Source organism: Micromys minutus (assembly GCF_963924665.1).
Source record: "Micromys minutus genome assembly, chromosome: 24".
NCBI lineage: Eukaryota > Metazoa > Chordata > Mammalia > Rodentia > Muridae > Micromys > Micromys minutus.
Window position 1 is genome coordinate 19647933 of NC_137959.1, and position 21045 is coordinate 19668977.

Genomic DNA, 21045 nt, shown 5'->3' on the forward strand with positions numbered 1-21045 from the left:
TGTCTGAAGATAAATAGTTACAGTGTGTGAGCTTGCTCGTGTATAATCTTTAAAAAAAAAAATAGTGGCCAAGGTCAGATGTCACATCACCATTTCCATCATTAACTGCCCATGAAAGCATTTGGGATCTCTCAGTTAGAAAATGGAGAGAGCGGGCGTCATCTCTGCTCTGGCTCCACACAATCGCTGCCTGTGTGTGGGGTTAGGATTATAGCTCCCCCTGCCCTTGGTCTGGGGATTAGAAGTTTCCTGCCTGGAGCTCACACACGGGTGCTGTGCCTCAGCTTCCAGCTTCAGAGAGAGCCACTGCTCGTCTCTGAGCACAAGCTTTAAATCTCCGTCTACCTCTAAAGCTCATTACCTTTTTGAATCATTACCTTTTGAATACAGCTCGTGGCAAGTGGGCAGCTCAGCCCTGCTGACATCATGGCGTCTCGTGCTGTCATTGCTGTCCCGGAGCCTTGAGACTGGAGAGCAGGTGTCACACACAGCCCTGGAGAAATGGTGCTGCAGAGACATGTAGCATGTGGGCCCCAGCAGCAAGGACAGCACCAGAGGCAGCTGAAGTGCAAGGAGTTGAAACCGTTTATTTCCTGTTCTCTCTGGAGCCTGGGCTGGAGCTGGGCTTCTGTTTGTTTAAGACCGGGTCTCACTGTAGAGCTCTTGCTGTGTTGGAGCTCACTGTGCAGACCTGGTTGGCTTCAAACCCACAGAGATCCTCCTGCCTCTGCCCCTTCCTCTTGAATGCTGGGATTAAACGTGAGAATCTTAGAAGCTCGCTCTCTTTGTCTTCCAGAGACAAAGCCTTGAGTGGTGAGAAGTCACGGTGGGCTGAGAGACAGACCCCACGTGAGGACCAGAGCTCAGCTCCCCAGAACCTGTGGAAACACCTCCACCTGCCATCCAAAGGAGGTGGAGGGATCCACAGAACAGGCTGCCTGAGACAGGAGCTCCAGGTTTAAGGGATGAGGTGGTGACGTCAGGAAAACACCTGGTGTCAGCCTCGGTCCAACATGCATCCCCGCTACACATGCACACCCAGAAGTCCCTCATCTTGTAGGTGTCGATTCTAAATCTTCTTATACCCGCTCTAGGAATGATCAAAAATGAAGCATTGCGATCTCCTGGCCTTCACAAGCCCCAGGTTTGGTCTTCAGCATGGATGCCAGATGTGGCCAGCCCGTTAGTAGCCGTCCAAAACCTGATGGATTCACATCAGAAGGACAAAGTGCCCACTGAAAGGGACTCAGGGTAGCCAAATGTGGCCCGCTTTGAAGAATGAGATAGCCATAACAGAATTCAGCCCATAGAATAAATCTCCACAAGTCTGCTGTGGTCTGATAACATGGTGGACCGGTTAGCTATACGGAGGGGAAAAAAGGACAGCTCTTTCCCCCAGACTCCCAACTAGCGACCGGATAGAATGACAGAAATAGGACATTATCATTAGACAAATGCTACAGTAAGAATAGTGGACAAGAATCGTCAAGGGCTGCTAAAATTAGCCTGGGGAAGGATGAGAAGAAACGGTGTATTGTCAGAGTACCTTCCTATGTGATAACCAGCTACCAAAAAAAAAAAAAAACAGCTCCTTGCAGAGAGAAGCCTAGCAGGTAATCCTCCCAGCAGCAGTCCTGGACAGGAGCAGCACTGCAAGCCCACTGTGCTAGGCAGCTCTGAGAACAGCACGTGCTTTCTCCTCTGCCCATGCTCCAAATGCCTAACGTCGAGTCCGATGAGGACAAGCACAGGCTGAGGGCGTTGTTCAGGTTCACGGCCCAGGCTTGCTTCCAGAGTGTCACCGTTAGGAAAAAACTAAGGACTAGGGTCCCGTGCCAGCGGGAGAGTGAAGAGCCCAATGCTGTTATTGTTTGGGGGTCTTCCCTGAACCCCCAGATCCACAGCATCGGGGCTGCTCGCTGACAACATTGCTCCCGTGCGTTTGTTCCTCTCCATCTGCCTCTGTGCCTCTGTAACAGGAGACCTTGGGGGAAGTTCCGCAGTTTGTGTCTGCTGTGATTTACCTGTAAGAGAAAGTGGGAGATGCTGTGATTTACCTGTAAGAGAAAGTGGGAGATGCTGTGATTTGTTACACGTGGTTTTTGCCCTTGTTGACGTGTAAAGCATGTATGATGTCTTAGATGAGATGAAATTGGGTGTATGGAATAGAAATCTGTTCGCCCACTTGCAAACCTTTTTTACCTGGGGTCATGTGAGGGCTTTGTTTTAAATTTGCTGACATAGGCACCAGTTTGGTGGATATTTCCTACATAGGTGGGATTTTTTTTTCCTACTTACTGTGTGGTAGTCCTGGTCCCTGTGTGTTTCAGATGATGCTGTTTTTTAATGATTGCATGGTACTCCTAAACTGAGGTGCTCTCTGTTCACATGACCCCCTATTCATGTGAATTGCTTGAGCATTTTTACTCCTCCTAGAAGAGCTTTGAGGGCCTCATATACTTGGTGTGTCTATGGTTGTTTTTCCTTGAGGTTTCGTACCCAGACATAGAATTATAAAGTTAACTGCCAAGTAGCTCCCCAAATAGGTCTCCTCCACCCCGGTCCTGAAGAGTGACGGTTGGGGGACCCCATTGAGAAATCAGGGGAGTAGGTCTCTTTCTGGTCTAGAGCAAAGTAGGGGCCAGCAGCTAGAGCGGAAAATGGAGAAGGGGCCAGAGAAGAAACATTCTGTCTCCTCCTCTTCTCACTCCTGAGGTGGAGATGGTAAAGAAGACTCTCCACCCTCTGTGGTCAGGAGAGGGAAAGGCAGTCCACAGAGAATGGCTCCAGACCCTTAAGTTGAGGGTCTTGGGGTTCAGGGCCAGGTGTGGGAGGAACAGTGGGAGACCCTTGCGTCTGGAAGGGTAGGGTGTTGGGGTATGCTGACTTGGTGACTCTCCTTACAGTGTCCTCCTCTGTAGTGGGGACCCCAGGGTTGTTGGCCTGCAATGTTTTGGCTGTGTTGTGATATGGATCTTGTAGCCTCAGGGACACAGCACAGCTGAGCGGTAGGAGCTGGCCAGGGGCCCCTCTCGGTGGGAAACAGAAGCCGTCCTTCAGTCCCCTCTCCTTCCTTGGCCTCCCCTGACTCATACCTGGCTTACCTGGAACTCCTGAGTCTGTGACCCTGACACTGCTGTGTTTCCTGCTAGTGTTTCTGGGCAGGCCGTCAGTGGGCATCTTGAAGGCAGAGAGCACTCCTGGGCCCTAAATGTTGGTAGGCAATTCACCACCGTGGGAAGACTCCAAGAATCCCACTCTCAAACTCCCACTACCCATCATCCTCCCGCCAGCTGCCTGGTTCCTCTCATTAGATGGTTGCCTACCTGGGGGTGGGGGGATGACAAAGGACTCCAAGACCACCACCACCACCATATAGTCCTTTCATGGCTCTAGGGATTTGACCTGACGGGTCTCAGTGGGAGAATGAGAAAAAGGCACATGCAGAAGAAAATATGGCATTGGGTGGATTGGGCTCCCTGACGGAGAAAGCTCGGCACGCTTACTGTATACAGTTGATGCAGGAGGTACTTTTTACATACAGCTGGTCAGGAAAGCAAGGTAAATGGTGTGCAGCTGGATACGCAGACAAGTTAGCTGATTTCTGTAGGAACACTTTCTGTGGGGCAGCAATCTTCCTGGGAAACATCCTGGGAAAGGGAGTTCAGAGGAAATGTGGTGAACACTCACACACACACACACATACATACACACATATACACTCTCACACACATACATACATATACACACATATACAAACACATAGATACACACACATACATATACACATATATACATACATACACACATATACAAACACATAGATACACACACATACATATACACATATATACATACATACACACATATACAAACACATAGATACACATACATACATATACACATATATACATACATACACACATATACAAACACATAGACACATAGATACACATACCTACCTACCTACCTACATACATACATACACACACACAGACACACACACACACACTGATCAGGTGGCTTTACAATCTTTCCTCTGAGTCTCAGCCTCACTACCCCAGGTGGCCTCTGCCATTTTTCCATGAATCTGGGGTATTGCACATATTTTTTAAGCACCTTGTTACATTTTTATTTGTGTGTGTATGTGCCCGTACAGGCACATACATGTACTATCATGATGTGCATATGGAAGTCAGTGGAGATCAGAGGATAGCTTGAGGTAATCTCTTCACTCCTACCACATGGGTTCCTGGGGATTGAACTCAGGACATCAGGCTTGGTGGCAGATGCCTTTGTGCGAAGCCATCCTGCTGGCCCTAACTGATGTGTTTTTAACCGTCCTTAATCTGAGGGTTCTGTTGGCTCAGTCGCATCATAGAGCCACATCTAGTGATGCACAGTCCCCTCCTTTTGCTGCTGGAATCCAGCTCAGCCTTTCACCCAGCGAGTTTGACTTTCCCTGAAACAGAATCGGGAAGAAAACAAGCATCTGAGCGGACAGAGGGGCGAGGAAGACTCCGCTCAGCTAGTTAATCATTTTTTTGGGTATAGAACTTTAACACATGGAATCTCATTGGATGTTGGAAGCTAAGCGGAGTCCTGCCTGGTCAGTACTTGGGCAGGAGACAGAAGCCATCCTTTAGAGAGTTTTCCTCTCTCCTTTGTGAAGTTGTTATCCCAGGCTAGGCTCTGCCCCAGGGCGCTGCAGCCCAGCGTGGCCATCTTCCCAGGCTCGCCAGGGAGAGCTCAGGAGGCCACAGTTCCCTCACTGCATGTCAGCTAGTCTCCTTGTGACTTGTCCACAGGAAGCTGGGCAGTGATGCTGAACATTGCCCAGTACCGTGGGGACCACGACTGTGGCCTGAGCACTGTAAGTGAGAAGATTGGGGGTCACCTCAGGCCAGTTTGGACGTAAGGCTCCAGCAGCACACCAAGGAAGAGTGATCTGGAGGGAAAAAAGCCAAGAGGGAAAGAGCATGGTGGCATTTTCAGGCTGCCGCTTCACACACAGATCTCAGCTATTTCCCCCCCAACCCCCGCTGCCTTGGGGGGGGCATAACTTTCTGAGGGAGAATGCCCTTTGCTGCCCTGAGGGGAATGACGCTCTGGTCTCTACCCAGAAGTCCCTGAACAGGCTGGATTTCCCGTTTCCCAAGGACGGAGGTTCACTGGGTTCTCTCCGTCTCCCCCTACCCCTTCCTGTCACAGACCATCTGTCCTCACACTGCCCACCCTCGGCCCTTTTAATAGCATTGTCCCTAGAGAGAACCGTCTCCAGGTGGTTTCACGGCAGACGGGGGAGGACAGGACACCCCAGTGCCTTGAATTGAGGTGGGCGTCAGGGAGGCAGGTGGCGAGGAAAGGCCTAATGAAGGAGGTTTCTCAGGTGGCTAAGCTCCCACTGGGGTGGACGGATGAGTGTGCACACTGCAGGAAGGAAGGAAGAAAGGGCAGATGAAGGAGGGAGGACGCCATTCTAAAAATACAACCATCTGCATCGTATTAGCTAGTTTCCCGGGAAACCTCTGGAAACAGAGCTCAGCAGGGCTTAGGGTGTGATCATGTGGGAACCCAGGGCTTAGGGTGGCAGATCCTCCTCCTGCACTGAGGGTTAGGATGGAGGTGTCAAGCTGCCACCTGGGTACGGGTTCCATCCAGGCCTGGGCCCTTTGACTTCAGTAGGAGGAAATATCAGGCCAAGGTCAGGGAAGAGCATCTTTAACCAGCCACCTGCTGGGGCGGAGAGTCTGGGGGCTTCTCTGCTAAGAACAGCTGGAGACAGAGCTGTAAAGGGAGGGAGAATGGAAGCCGGGCCTCAGGAACCATCCCTTCATCCTGTAGGTAGTATGGTTCTCACTGAGCCGTAGGCATGCCGTCAGACCTCACCTCGCCTCACCTCACTTCCCATCACTGTGCAGTGAGATAGTACAGTAAGTACTTACAGGCTGCGTGTGATATGCCTTATAGGACGGAGGAATCGGGCCAGGCCTCGGTGACGCTCACCTTTGATGCCAGCACACTTCAGTCTGAACACCCTATTCTCAATTTCCATCATCGCAACAACAGCCTGAAACCTGTGATGAATATTTTGTAAGGCTATCTCAGGATGGCCCTGGACTTACTACCCTCCTGCCCTAGCTTTCCCTCCACCATGCTCCCTCCTGGGGACTGTGTGACGTGCAGCCTTCCAGACTCTTAGTGTGCAGGGGATGATACCGAATGCTTCGTCACTGCTTTGGAAACAGTTGATCACCTGTGTTATACATGTGCCATGACATGCATGAGGCTCAGAGGACAACTCCTGGGATTCGGTTCTGTGCTTTGCCTTGGGTTCTGGGAACTGAACTCTAGTTGTCGTATTTGGTGGCAAATGACTTGACCTGCTGCACTGTCACGCCAGCCCTGTTAGCTGCGTTTTAGTAATTGTTATACGGCCTTCCCCCATGATTTAAAATAATCTTAGTCCAATTAACAAAGTAATGTGAGAATCTACCAGCCCACTGACGAGCTTTTGGCTTCTTCCGACTTTGTGTTGATGGTGACATTGGTGAGCATTCCCAAAGCTACGTGAGCCATTAATCAGTCGCCCCTGGGATCCTTACAAAGTCTCCCCTGGTGATGGGACTTGCTGAATCTGACAGTGTGAGTCTTTAGGATACCTTATCTTGGTAATCCACATTGGCTATAGCTGTATCCTCAGTCCATGGGTTGAGCCTTTTGAGGAATTTTCATACATTTTTGCAAAACTGCCCTCCAAGGGAACAAAGGTGTCAGAGATGACATTAATTGATTTCTGTTTTATGTGTGTTGGTGTTTTGCCTGCAACTGGAATTGAACCCAGACCCTCGGGAAGAATAGCTGGTGTTTCTGACCTCTAAGCCCTCTCCCCAGCCCTGAATATCTTATTTTAATCTGAATTTCTTTGAATATCTCACTGTGTCTTAATGAATGTTCAAGGCAATGAATTCCTTGACTCATTTCCTTCCTGGGTGTCTTCTGGCCTCTGACATTGTGGCCAAGTGTAAGACAGCACTGCCTCTCTGTACACACCACACACACACACACACACACACACACACACAGAGAGAGAGAGAGAGAGAGAGAGAGAGAGAGAGAGCATTCAGGTGTGTATACACGGTATAGGTGTGACCCTTTCATCCTAATGGTCAGAAGTTTATACATCTGCCAGAATCATTATTCTGGACCCTTTAGTAGCTGCCAGCTGAGATCGTGTGTGCTTTCTGTTCTAAACCAAGCCCTGTTCAGGTCCCAGGAAAGAAAGCTTTATCTCCCATCTTTAGCCTCAGTCTACCAAAACCTCTGCAAGGAACTCGTGGCTGCTCTGAGCCCACCTCTTTCTTGCCTCTCCACAGAGCCCTTTTGCCTCACAAGAAATGCAGGATTTTGTTTGGAACCTTAAGGGATCCTCTTGTGTTGCGTAGTCTTGCAAAACACAATTTTATTTGAAGAGAGCAAATATTCCTTGGTTTAAGCAGGTCTTGGAGAGACATCGGTTTTGGTCTCCCAGGGGCAGTAAGTAACCCTGCCCTGTGATGTCTTCACTGGGCAGCTTCAGAACAAGGCCCAAGCTCGCATTCCCTTCCTCCTAGGGCTTCTGCTCCATGACATGACCATGGCCGGACTGCAGGAGCTGCGATTTCCTGAGGAGAAGCCCCTGCTCCGGGGCCAGGATGCCACTGAGCTGGTGAGTTGCCCCTTCCAGGTCTTGGGGCTGATCGCCACCTTGTGGTGAAAATGGAAATTGTATTTTCCTGTAGTCTTTCCTCACCCAGAACTGACGTGTTCATTGCTTAAGAAATGTGGCAGGACCAGCCCGAGGTGCCCATCCCATGTCTCTGGGTATGCGCCCTGCTCACCTTGCTTTGCAGCTGAGAAAGGCAGGAGCCCAGTGCCTTCCACCTTTCGCTCTGTGTTTCCTTTCCACCACTATTCCCACCCAGCTTGCTTCCAGAAACAGCAAGGACTGAGATGTGGGGCTTAGCCAGGGCTCTGGGAAATCCAACCACATGCTGCCACGGCCCTGCCCCCGAACAGAGTAGAGTTAACACATAAATGCTAGGTTATTTGGGGGTAGCCTGCGGGGCCAGAAGAGAAGTATGTATTTGGCAAGCTTTTCAACCCTGGTCCAGAGCCGATCATCCTGCTCGGTTACCTGCCTGAGCCTCCTCCCTGTGTCCCCGCTTTTCTCCTTGTGCAGTACAACCCTTTAAAAACACACAGAATCGTCCTATACAGTCTCACCTGTTGTAATGGGAGAACCTCTCTGTGAGCTCAGAACCATCCAGAACTGACTCTCAGGGGACTGCTGTGTTGCTCCGAGACCGCAGTGTTCATTCCTGGGGCTGGGGGATTGTCTTCCCTTTCCCCTGCCTCCCTCCTTCCCAGCCTTCTTGACCCCTGAGTGTATCTGCCATATTCCCATCTGCTTCCTCTGCTGGAAGACATTGTCCCAGGAATGCATAGGACAGGCTATGGGACCCTAACCCCAAAGCTCAGGTTACCCTACCCTGTGCCCATGTCTCTCCAGCCTCCTGCAGCACATCACTGTCCTTTTGTCCTGACTCAACAGTCCTTTCCTTCCAGATCATGGCAGCCCACCTCTTCCTTCTACTCTATCTGGTCTCTCACTTACTGCTACCAGAGCCATAGCTTGCCTCTCTGGAGTTTGGACCTGTGTTTCATTCTCATGCAACGGCCTCAGTCCTTGAGTCAGCAGAAGGCTCTTGCTGGGTACCCAGTGGCCTCTGCTTTTTCCAAAAGGGCAAAACACCTAGTGCAGCCTCCTCGTGACTCCCAGCAAAGTCCTTGAGGTGCCGGCTGTAGCGTTCATTGTCTTTGGGAGCTGCTGTATCCCGGCCTGTGATGCTGGAGTGTCTGAGCACCCTGAGTGCAGTGCTAGCCTGACCTCTTTATGTTCTGAATGGCTGTAGTTTGCCAGGTACACATTTCCCAGAGATACCCTCCCCTAGACCCATGGCATCCACAGCCAGGACTTCAGTGGGTGATAGAGAAGTAGCCAGAAGAAATCATATGTGCACACTTTTTCTTTCTTGTCCTTATTCCATTAACAGCAGAGGATAGTGACTATTTCTATGACATACATCTTCTAGAAGGTGTGTTATGGGCAATCCAGAGCTGATTTAAATTGTGTGAGAGAATCATGGGTTCTGGGCAAATGCCATCTAAGAGAAGTGGGCTTTTGTACACACAAGGCTCTGTAACCATTGCAGAGGCGGGGGGGGGGGGGGGGACTATATTCTCTATACTTCTTGACCGCTATAAGCCACTTTAGATTAGCTTCCCCTGAGGACTGCAGAGTCCTGCCTTCTGTGAGATGTTGGCTGCTCCCTCTCTGCACCATGATGGTCTCCTCGCCTTCCTGGGCTCCCTATTATCCTGATCCTTTCCTGCCCTTTGCTCTGATCTCACATACCTCCTGTGGCACCCAGAGATTCATGTTGGCTCATTTTTCTGCTGTCTCTTGGCTTGTGGGCCCCATCCCTCCCACACTCCTATCTCCTGAGCCCCCAACATTCTGAGAGCACACAGCATACCCTACCATTATCTGCCTCATCCTTTTCTGTCAGATTTTGTTTTTAACAGAACCGCCTCCACCTTCCCCGATGTAATTACCTTCCCACTTGCTTTTCAGCTCTCTCACTGGAGGAGCTTGGTAAAGGGCTCCATCTTCAGTGAACAGCCCTATGCCCTTCCTAAGGGATTCCCAAATTGGCTGCTTTCCCTCCCTTAGCCCCTGTAGTTCCCCCGGGCCTTGAAGAATCAGTGGGTCTCACTACATAGCCAAGGCTGGCCTTGGACGTAAGTTCCTCCTATCTCACCCTCCTGATGCTAGAAGTACCTGCAGTCCTACTGTGGTATGTTCTAAACCAAATGCCCCTCACTTATGAAGTCAGGTTGCTCATCCCATCAGCCTGTGTTTCGGTGTCCACTCTAATCCAGCCTTTACATGGCCAGATATGCTCCCCCCATCATGGTTCCCAGAGTCCAGAGGCAGGACAGGCAGTAATCAAAGATGGCACTGACACTCACATTAACTAGAGATTTGAGAAAGTAAAGTGGGCAGTGCTGCTGGCCTCAACGACACCTAATATGCGTAGGCCAGGACACTGAACAGGCCTTAGCTTACCCACCCTCTCCTGGGCGTGACAGTCATGCTGTTTCTTGGCTTCTTCATCATCTGCTTCCCTTGTGTGTGATGGTCCAGCTCCTGAACTTAGAAGCCTGTGGTGCAGCCCTGAGTCTCGCTGTTAACCCAGAAGATAGAAATGCTTGCACTTCTGTTGGCATGAATGCAGATCGGAAAGTCTGCAGAAGACTCGTCTGCTCCGAGCAGAGCCCTGGGAGCTGGGCTAACCTGCCCCCTTTGTTTGCTTTCCTTAGGATAACCCTGACGCCTTCCTCTCAGTTGTGGACACAGACTGGAAGGTAGGTTGAGGTTTAGCCTCTTAAATATGGGAACCCATATCTGTCTGGACCTCTCTCCCACTGGGCTGGGTCCTAGAGGAGAGTAGTAGCCTGTCTGTCTGTCCCAGTCTCTGGGACTGATGGCTGATGACAACCCCCACAGCCCACAGCAGTTCCCCCTGCCCAGTGAAAGGGTTGGACCCTCTGTGAACAGGACAGTCGGTAAGAAAGCAGAGGCCTCCGGCAATGAGTGTGCAGAAGGGAGGGAGGGATGCTGTCATCTGAATCAGCATTTTCCTCCGGTGAAAGCTAGGTTGACTGTGAAATAACTCTTGTTTCCATAGCAGCTGTTGCCTGGACAACCATGTCCTGGTTAGTTTGATGCCAAAGGTACCATGAAAATGGAATTCGCTCTTTGTTTTTTTTTCCTTCACATGATGACTTTGCTCACTTACTTGGCCAGCCCCCCCTATCCCCCTAGGAATGGTTTATTTTCTGGTACAAGAATATGTCTAACAGCAAGCATAGGAGGGAGAGAGAGAGAGAGACAGGGTTATTGGGTTCCCAGATTCCACTGGCCATCCAAATATGACAAGCCCCTTCCTCCTTATTGGATGGAAGTCACCCCCAGGCCACATCCTTTTCTCCACGGAACAGTCTTGTGGTCTGGATGCAAGGAGGTGGTGCTCCCTGATGCCCCTCCCCAAAGCATCCAGTGAGAATGAGGATCTGGGCCTCTGTGTTGCTCTCTTGGACATGTGCCTCTTCAAGGACAGATGGGAGGCTGTCGGCCGACCATATGCCCATGTCCACAGCCCCTGGGATCACAGGCTGCAGCTGGAAGGAAAGTATAGGATTCAGCAGTGGGGAGGCGTAATCAGAACCCCTGAGAAGGATTGGAGGTATGTGGCTGGGAGGCAGACCAGCCTATTCAGGAGGGACAGCCAGAAATCAGAGCAGGCCCTGACCTGGGAGTCTGTGTTCTGTGCTCCAAGTGAGATTGGGGTTGGGAGTAAGGTGGGGTAAGAAGAAAAGCCTAGGGCAACTAGAGCTACTGTGGATGGTGGGGTCCTGGTTCTCAAGACCTCGTGCTTGGTGCAGGGCAGCGTGTTCTAAGGGAATTGTCCTGTCACTCTGGGACCACTGCATAGAAGCCGGGTTTGTCAGTTTTCCTTTTTACAGAAAAGTAGCCACAACAGACGGGTGTTGCCTGGGCCACAGGCAGGAGCCACCTTCACCTCCAGCTTCACAGTGGCAGGCAGCGTCACTGTCTCTGGCCTTACAGGGTCAGCTGCAGGTGAAAGAAGCAAGAGAGAGAAACTAAAAAATGCAAGAGACGGCATCTAGGTCCATCTGTCGGTGTCCATCCCCGTCACGCTGCTCCCCCCACCCCCCTGCTCATCTTGTACAGTGAAGCAAGTGGCTCAGAGTGTTTGTGAGGGGATGGTGTTCAAGGGCCCAGTGCTCCGACACCCACGGTGACCGTGAAGAGACACTGCCAGCCGCAGCATACAGCCATAGTGGATCCTGGTGCTGTGGCTTCTAGCTGTGAGGTAGGGTGCTCAGTGAGATAATCCACTCAGGTAGGGTCTAGCATACAGGCATTTGAACACAAGTATCTGCTCCCTTAGTGGTCGTGCGGTGGGTCTGGGAAGCTGAGGTGAATGGAAGCCCCTACTGCTCTCACTCCTGGGCCTCGGGCTCTTGTGCTTTCTCCAAGGCTTCTGTGTCTCGGAAGCAGAGATCAGAAGCCTTGTCCCAGGACTCTGCAGACAGCCTGCTGGGCCGGCCTGACCTCCGGTCGCAGCATTTGTAGCCAGCGAGCTGAGCAGAAACAGGTAGTATGGAAGAGGCCAGTGTTGGGTCAGCATCTTTCTTTGGAGCCAGAAAAGACTAACTCACTTAGTAGGTCGTCAGGGAGTGGACATGGATCGGTCAGGACCACGGGGGAATGGGAGTTGGTGGCAGGGCCTTTCTGTTACCCTGAGAGACTCACAGGAGGTCTTTGGGAGCAAAGCAGGACAGAAGGGCCAGAGACATACTGTTCTATGACTCGGTTTGGGAGTTGTCTGGTCAGGCGTGGCACAGAGAAAGCCGTTGGTACCCAGACAGGCTGCTACTAGGACTAGTGCATATGACTACTGCAGATCGGGTCACGTGACTGTTGCAAAGCAGGTCAGCAGGAGCCTGGGTGGGGAGCTGGCCACCTTCCCATGGGCCCCACCAGGGTGCAGGGTGGTAAGGACCAGCAGTATAGTCCTCTACCAAGAAGACAGTGGGGGCACAGACCCTCCCCAGCATGTTTTCCCTGCCACTCACGTTCTCTTGGCCCTGGGCCGCCGCCTCTGTCTGCCCTCTCTGTGTGCCTCAGACCAGCTTATCACCCTGAGCCTCACTGCCAGGGGGAAGTCTTCTCCAGAGACTTCGGAGTTGGACTCCATACTGACTGGCTTCAGAACACAGGGTGGTTGGAGTGCGTGTGCGGGATACAGGCATGTCAGCTTCTCCTTCCCTTCCACAGGAGTGTGCCCTCCTGTTCCCCCTCTTTTCTGCCCCTGCAGTCTGTCCAGCCCTCCAGAGCCATAAACTCCACTTTTAGGGCTGTGTGTCAGCCCCGGGTATCCATATGGACAGGGTGGGTGATACCCAAGGGGAGAGATAGTCCAGTAGCTGTCCTCAAGGACAGTTAAGTGACTGTCATCTTGCTGGGATGGGTGGGCTCCGGAGTCAGGCCCTCCAGATACTGGGGCTAGGGCCCTCCCAAGACCTTGGTGCTTCCAGGGGACTAGAACCAAGTGCTGGCGCAGGTCTGCATGCCCAGGTCTAGCCCTGCATTGGTATACGCACGGGTGAGCAAGGCGCCTCTGTGTTCTTGATGCTAGGGTACCTGTGTGACCCTAGCTGCTGCTTCCCGGGAACCACATACACATGTACCTGTTGGCTGGTGCCAGGGTGCTAAATCCCCTTGAGCTGCAGGGGCTGGGAAGCATCAGGATGCTGGGTGGCTAGGACGGGCGGGGTTGAAGTGAGGCAGGGTGAATGAGCACCTCAGAAGCCAATTGGAGCCAGGTTTGTCTCCTAACAGCCAATGCGGGAGCGAGGGCGCCGAGTGAGCAAGTAGCTGCTCAGAAACCTTTCAGGGAGGAGGGACCAGCCTGGGCAGGGCCAGGATCTGTGTATAAAATCACCGGAGCTCTGCCCCACCACAGAGCCGAAGTCTCCCACCCAAGCTGCCCCCGCCCTCCAGACCAAGTGACTCAGGCTTTTGCCCTTTCTGGTTCAGCAAATTCCCTTCCTCGGCAAGATGCCGGAGTGCTGGGATGGGGTGAGTGAGGGTTCAGGGGCCGCTGAGGGATGGGCAGGGAGGTCGGAGCATCCTTGTGACCTACAGAGGACTCTGTGGTGACAGGTCTGCTGGGATGCTGGTCTATTCGCGCCCGGGGTGGAGGGCAGGATAAGATGGTTGGTGTGGGAAATGGAAGTGTGAGCGCACTGACCTCTTTCTTTGCTGGTCCTCATTCTCTGCCTCACATGGGAACGCCGGTGTCTGCCTACTTGCTTGGGGGTCACTTCAGCTTGGTGTGACCTCTGTGAGCCCATGGCATGTTCTTAGCATCTGCCAGGGTTATGCCTGCAGGGTCTGGCCCTGGGAGAGTGTCTTGATGCTGGCTAGCTGCAGCAGGGTATCATGTCTTCATAGCTGCGTGTGTGTCCCCAGCGCTCGGCTGAAGGGTGGGAGGCTCCGTCTTCAGTAGGAGACTTGCAGAAGGGTCAAGGGAATGCTGTGCTGCCTTCCTTTACTGGGTAGGGAAGACAAGGCTGGAGCACTGAGCTGGCAGGGCGTGGGGCCCCAGGATACCTCCTCTTGCCATGGGGGAGGAGCAACAGCTACCCAAGCCCTGTGCTCTTCTTCAAGGAGGTTTGCCCTGCCTGCATCCCAGGCCGCACATCACTCATCCCTCCTTTTCTTGTCCCTGGTCCTAGTCTGCCCTACCCTCCCAGGCAGAGACCTTGTCTCCTGGATTACCCTGGAAGCTGCTGAATACAAATCATACCACAGCCTCCGCCCTGATGTGTGAGAGCCCTATTCTGACCCTCTTCTCCCCAGCCCTCAAGGTCACTGGTGAGGAGAGAGACTGAAAGGGGACGTCAAAGCCCCCTCCCTTGCCGCCTGCCGCAATGCATCCCTCTAGCGCCCACCTGGGGGGGTGGGGCTCTGACGTCACCAGGAGCCAATGGGAGCACTTTTACCCTGGCACTTGAGGGGCTGACAGCCTGCGGGGCTGGGTCCTTGAGGCCTGTTCCCTCTGTGTAGTCAGGCAAGCTGGGTCTGAGTTCTCGGTCCAGGGTTGGGGAGGGTGGGGTGTTAGAGAAGTTCCTGGAAACAGTTCAGTCAAGGTCACTAGGCCTCTGGACAAGAAATTTGGTTGTCATCCCTCCCTTAGCTCTCCATCACCTTCCCAAAGCCATGGAGCACTTGTCTACCAGGGAAGTGAACCTTACTTGGCCAGTGCCGTGAATTACAGTATCTGACTAGGGATAAGGACTTGGGCATCCACGTCAGGGTTGGGAAGGGCCTGCAGACCACTGGGAGCAGGGAGCAGACACTCCTCACACACTCAGGGCAGAGGTCTGATTTTGGAGAGTCCCTAGGTCCCTGTGTCCTTGCAGAACAAGAGCAAATGCTGAGGAGTGCGGCTTTGCCGGCTTGTGACGCTTTTACACTCTGCACCTCATGCACCATCCCTTTCTCTGAGCTGCAAGAACAGTGAGGAGACCTTAGCAGGGACCCCAGAGGAGAAAAGCAGCTGGGGTGGGGGTGCCTGCTTAGGAGGTAGGTCCTTTGGGTGGACCTGAGCCTCCCCTTCAGAAAATGCTTTCGTTAGTGCAGAACCAAGGCCCCGGTCGGGCATCTCCTCAACCCTGGGCTTGACCTTGGGCAAGTCTCTTCGCCTTTGTGGGCCTGTTTCTTCCTGTAGAGCCAGCTGCAGAGGGCTGGGGTCCACTTCAGGATAAATGAGGTGGCACGTTTCAGACACCAGTGAACAGGAAGCTTTTCTTAGTCAGATGGGTCCTGAGAGAGGACAGGCCTGGGACGATGCATTGGGCCTGGACCTAACTAAAGGCCACAGGAAGATCTCAGGCCTCCCAACAGAATTCGAACCCCAGAGTGTGGCCAGCCATCATGGGAAGCTTGCCATTTTATCATTTCCTTCTGGAAATACTGTGTGAACACTGAACCTGTCATACTGTACCCAGAAAGCCAGTCTGTGGAAAGCTGGCTTTTCTGAAGCTAGTGCCCCTGTCTGCAAAATGGAGTCTAGGTCTCCTCTGTCTTGAATGGCAGATAGGAAGCTTGGCACACAGTCAGTACTCAGTTACTTCCTGTTTCTTTCCTGTGGGCAACTGCAACCCTAGCTCTAGCTCTGGGCCACTGGCAGTGACACCAGGACCCCTGTAGAGGGAAGGGTATATTCAACTCTGACCACCCTGTTGGGGTTTTCTGACTGGGTGCCCAGGAATGACCTGTTTGCAAAGAAGCCAACCCACAAAGTATCCCCTCAAGGTTCTGGGGTACCAGGTGCTGCAATGGTGCCTCCTCTGGACCTTGTCTACATACTGCAGCTCCCACAAAACCCCTATAAGGATTTGAGAAGTAGCCTCACAGAACCAAGTGCCATTGAAGGACTAGACCTGAGCAACAAGGTCAAGGGGCACTATCTCAGGACCTGGGAGGAGACACTGTGAAGACCTGGGGGGCAGGCATGTCTAGCCCTGTCCTGCCTGAGGGCAGGGAATTTGGGCCAGCAGCAGTGAGGACTGGCGTGTGACTTAGAAACAGGATATGGCCGACAGAGAAGCGTTTGCTGTAGTTCCTAGGTGGCTCGACAGAGGTCATTCTGCAGGAAGCAAGCACACCTTGTAGGTTGGTAGTGGGGGGTGGGGCCTGGGCTGTGGTGGCAGAGCCCTCTTGGGAGGACTCTGTGAAATGGAGAAAACCGGCCTCCTGGGACCCTGTGGCAGGCTGGATGCAGAGCAGGAGCTAAACCGTGGCAGGTGGGTTTGTGGAGAGAATCAGGACTTTGTTCCTCTGCTGAGCGCCTCCGAAAGGGAGGCTCCATTAATTTGTCCTCTGTGGGGCTGACTTGAGGCGATATGACAAAGACACCTTGGCTAGAGGCTCCATCACCTCATTCTCCAAGAGCCAGAGTGTCGAGCGCCATCTGTCTCCTCCAGGAACACGACATCGAGACGCCTTATGGCCTTCTGCATGTGGTGATCCGGGGCTCTCCCAAAGGAAACCGCCCAGCCATCCTCACCTACCATGACGTGGGTCTCAATCGTAAGTGCAGCCTGTCTCCTTCCCCATGCCTGCTCCTGCTTTGAATTAGCGTAGCATCAAGAGCTCCTTCCTTCTGGGCATGGTCCTAAGATGTCAGTTCCCACTTCCCTCTGTGACTTAGCCTCATCCAGCCCGCCTTACCTGCCAGGCCATGCCCCCACCCCCGCCGGCATTCTTGGTGCCTGTCCTCTATTTTGACCACTAAAAGGAGTTTCTTTGCAGACAAGCTGTGCTTCAACGCCTTCTTCAACTTTGAGGACATGCAGGAGATCACGAAACACTTTGTAGTGTGCCATGTGGATGCCCCTGGGCAGCAGGTGGGGGCGTCACAGTTCCCTCAGGGGTAGGTGTCCCCAGTCTCTTCACTCGCTCCAGCCCTGTGCCCTCGCTGTAGCCAGGTCCTGAACTTCCCCTGTGCCTACAGGTACCAGTTCCCCTCTATGGAGCAGCTGGCTGCCATGCTCCCGAGTGTGGTACAGCACTTTGGGTAAGTCCCTCCTAGCTCCCGACTCTGGCTGCGGATAGGAGGTGCCCAAACCACTGCCTTCAGCTGAGGGGGTGGGTGAGATGTGTGCTCGAGCTGAGTTTCATGGGAAGTAGAGTAACCAGCCCTGCTCTACCTCAGGTTCAAGTACGTGATTGGCATTGGAGTGGGAGCCGGAGCCTATGTGCTGGCCAAGTTTGCGGTGAGTTTCCCCACCCTCAGCATCCCCCAGGTGGGCTGCAGAGACTGCTCCTCCAGAGGTCCTGAGTTCAATTCCCAGCAACCACATGGTGACTCGCAACCATCTGTAATGGGATCTGGTGTGTCTGAAAGACAGCTACAGTGTACTCATATACATTAAATAAATGAATGTTAAAAAAAAGAATCCCCCCCAGGCCAGGCCTAGAGGGTGACCCCTGGGCCACAAGGGCTTTCCCCACTCTTCCTCCTCCTCCTCTTTTCTGTTCCCTTTTGCTGAGAGAAGCCCTTTTCCCTTTTCCCCTCCTAGAAATTAGCTTAGAATGAAATGGGGTAGGGATGGGGGAAGATGCCAGGAATGTGGCTCCATGATAGTGTTTGCCTTGCATGGGTGAGGCTCTGGGTCCCATCCCTAGCATGCGCGGGCACACACACACACACACACACACACACACACACACACACACACACAATAATAGTAGTAATAATAATAATAGATGGAACATCAAGATGGTTCAACAAGTGAACCACAAGAGCTCAGTCCCTGGAGCCCACACAGAGGAGAGGGACTCTAGAGCTGTCCTCCAAACTCCACACAAAGGAGGAGAGGGACTTTACAGGGCTGTCCTCTGGCCTCTGCACAAACTACAACGTGCCTGACATACTAATCATAAATGAATATTAGAATAGAACAGAAAAGGCAGCTCCTTCCCTAAGCGTTGCTTCAGAAAACTGCAAGCTACTACCTGCTTCACTGTTCCCCAAAGCCAGAATTCAGGTTAGTGACGAGCTGTAACTGGTCACTCTGTCCACCAACAGAGGTTGTCCCCAATGGGCGCAGTGCCTTATGAACACAAATGGTCCTTTAACCAAACTCTACACTTGCATTCTGGTTCTGAGGTTTGAAGAGAACCACATTTCAGAAATAGCAGGCTAGGCAGAGAAGCCATCTCTAAAACCAGGAACTGTTTCAGCATCCAAACATATATTATTGTTGAAAAAGAATTTCCACAGTTTCCTTTCCAACAGTCATTTTATTAGCTGTACACTACCCCAGACTCTGCAGACTGGCTGCAGGGCTTGAAGTATGAGTATGTCTCCTGTTCTGCACACAGGAACAGTTGAACAGAACTCGAAGGTCTCTGTCCCAGTCAGCACAGGCTGGCTACGTTATCTTCCACCACAGGAGCTTCTGCAGCCATAAAAAGCTGTTTTAAGGAGGGGCTGGCAAGCCAGCTCAGCAGGTAGAGGGGCTTGCCACCAAGCCTGACAGGCTGAATTTGATCCCCTGGACCCATGTGGTGGAAAGAAAAGGACCAATTTCCACTAGAGTCTTGCTTCCCTACACACACACACACACACACACACACACACACACACAGAGAGAGAGAGAGAGAGAGAGAGAGAGAGAGAGAGAGAGAGAGAATTAGCAAGATTTAAAGATGTTCATTACTCCGTTTGCAACACCTTCAGAGACAAAATAATAAAAAGAATCGTGGCTTTATAGATGAGTGTGTGGCTGGAACGTGTAGGAGGACCCTGGATCCCACTCCCCAGAATCACACGCACATACAAACACACGTGCTAGAAAGGTAAAAGGCTGCTGTAGCCATGGATTCCATCTAAGAGAAGTTTTAGGGGTGGGCAGAGAGGACCCGCACAGCTCCCGGCATTTGACTTCCTACACACACCAAGCTACACAGCCCATCCGTCATACCTCGAAGACCTCACCAAGCAAGAGTTACATGGCCTGACTTGCCTTTCTCCTTGCCCTGCAGCTCATCTTCCCTGACTTGGTGGAGGGGCTAGTGTTGATGAACATTGACCCCAATGGCAAAGGCTGGATTGACTGGGCCGCCACCAAGGTGAGCACCGAGTGCACATGGCCCCTGGACTTGATATCCGTGAGCTCACGGGTCTCACGGTCTCACTCTGGCCTTCCCTCCCTGCTGTAGCTCTCTGGCTTGACCAGCACCTTACCAGATACTATCCTCTCCCATCTCTTCAGCCAGGTAAGTGGTGGGTCAGACTGCACATCGGGTGTCCTCAGGAGCAGGGGCTGCTGGCTGGGGCTCAGCCAGCATGGGTGGGTGGCTGCTGCAGGTCAAGCAGGGCTGAGTCCTAGTGCCCCTCTGAGGTGGCCTGTGGGAAGCCTCTCCACTCCTGAGGCACCTCCTCTGCCTTCCAGACCACTCCTGCTGGGAGTGGGACCTGGCTTCTCCCACAAGCCCTCTCAGAGCCCTTTGCCCCTGCCCTTCTGCCTGTGTGTGCCCCCTCCCGCCCTCCCATGCCCAGGAGGAACTGGTGAACAACACGGAGCTGGTACAGAGCTACCGTCAGCAGATCTCAAACGTGGTGAACCAGGCCAACCTGCAGCTCTTCTGGAACATGTACAACAGGTGTGGGTGTCCCCCATCCCCCGTGGGAAGGTGCAGAGCAGGCAGCTCCGTCCTCGGCTTGTAGACAAGCTTCCTCAGAGCTGAGGAGGCACAGGGCCATGGATCTGGTCACTGGGTTCTTCTCCTTTGCTGGCTGGAGAGAATGTCGGCACAACCCTTGGTCCCCACCACAGGACTCGGTCCTGTACAGCGAAGGTCAGATGAGGTTGCAGGTTCCCCACGGTGCTTTGTGGAAGCCTTGGGCGCTCTTCTGAAAGGGTAGCCCACCTTTCAGAAGAAAAAGAGCTGTGTTTTTGCGCTCGCAGACTTTTAGTGAGGAAGAGACCCTGGTGCAAGTAATTAGTAAGGGTCATCGTTTGTGTGGTCCCAGAGCAGGGATGGGAAGGACACAAATACCACATACTGGGCACAGCCTGGGGCCTCTGGAAGGGAATCAACATAAGGAGAATCCAAACGGCCTTGTGTGTGCAGAGCAAGTTCAGGACTTGATGGATTACCAGTTGACAGACTTGGGGATCCACCCTTGGGATACCCTCTTTACCTTTGCCCCTCCCCAACAGCCGCAGAGACCTTGACATTAACCGGCCCGGGACGGTGCCCAATGCCAAGACACTCCGGTGAGTAACTTCTGCCCTCCGCCAGTTCCTGCCTTTGCCCCAAACCCAGGCCAGATGACCCTTATCCTTTGTCTTCTAGCTGCCCAGTGATGCTGGTCGTCGGAGATAACGCACCTGCTGAGGACGGGGTGGTGAGTGTGACTGTCCGACCAGGGCAGGCGCTGAGCGATGGATTTCCCAGATCTTTTAGTACCCAGCCATGTGTTGGGACCTGACCACTCCCACCATCCAGGTGAAGAGGCCTGGAGAACGGATAGAGCTAAGGCTAGGACCAGGCTGCCTAGTGGTCTCTCCTCTTCCCTGCAGTCTCGGTCTCCATACACTTGCAGCTTAGAGCCCAAGTGGACCCAGAAGTAACCCCCCTGCACATCAGTACTCACCGTGGAGCCACACAGGCTCAGTATGGGGCAGTGTGTGTCACTGTTTCTGTTGGAGCCCTGGCAGCTTCAGGGTGGGAACCTCTGAATACAGGTACCTTGGGAGCCGTGGAACCCAGGGAAAGGCTGTGAGGGTAGAGTGTAGGTTGCACCAGCCATCTTGGCCTAGGCAGGGCCT

The 21045-nt window shown here is 52.8% G+C and overlaps 1 protein-coding gene across 8 annotated transcripts in view; it reads left to right on the forward strand.

Moving 5' to 3' along the window:
• Nucleotides 1-21045, forward strand: part of NDRG4 (NDRG family member 4) — a gene marked incomplete at its 5' end in the record, with an annotated part of 34976 nt that overhangs the window by 9610 nt on the left and 4321 nt on the right. For 2 of the 8 annotated variants that reach the window (XM_080937406.1, XM_080937409.1), the window contains 11 exons: nt 7614-7708; nt 10426-10470; nt 16630-16792; nt 17015-17135; nt 17217-17279; nt 17418-17478; nt 19253-19339; nt 19430-19486; nt 19770-19873; nt 20434-20490; nt 20570-20621. In XM_080937406.1, coding sequence (XP_080793532.1) covers nt 7614-7708; nt 10426-10470; nt 16630-16792; nt 17015-17135; nt 17217-17279; nt 17418-17478; nt 19253-19339; nt 19430-19486; nt 19770-19873; nt 20434-20490; nt 20570-20621 — 905 coding nt within the window. Of the gene's footprint in view, nt 1-7613; nt 7709-10425; nt 10471-13686; nt 13775-16629; nt 16793-17014; nt 17136-17216; nt 17280-17417; nt 17479-19252; nt 19340-19429; nt 19487-19769; nt 19874-20433; nt 20491-20569; nt 20622-21045 lie in introns of those variants that run through there. The other 6 variants (XM_080937408.1, XM_080937410.1, XM_080937411.1 and 3 more) reach the window with 4 other exon arrangements.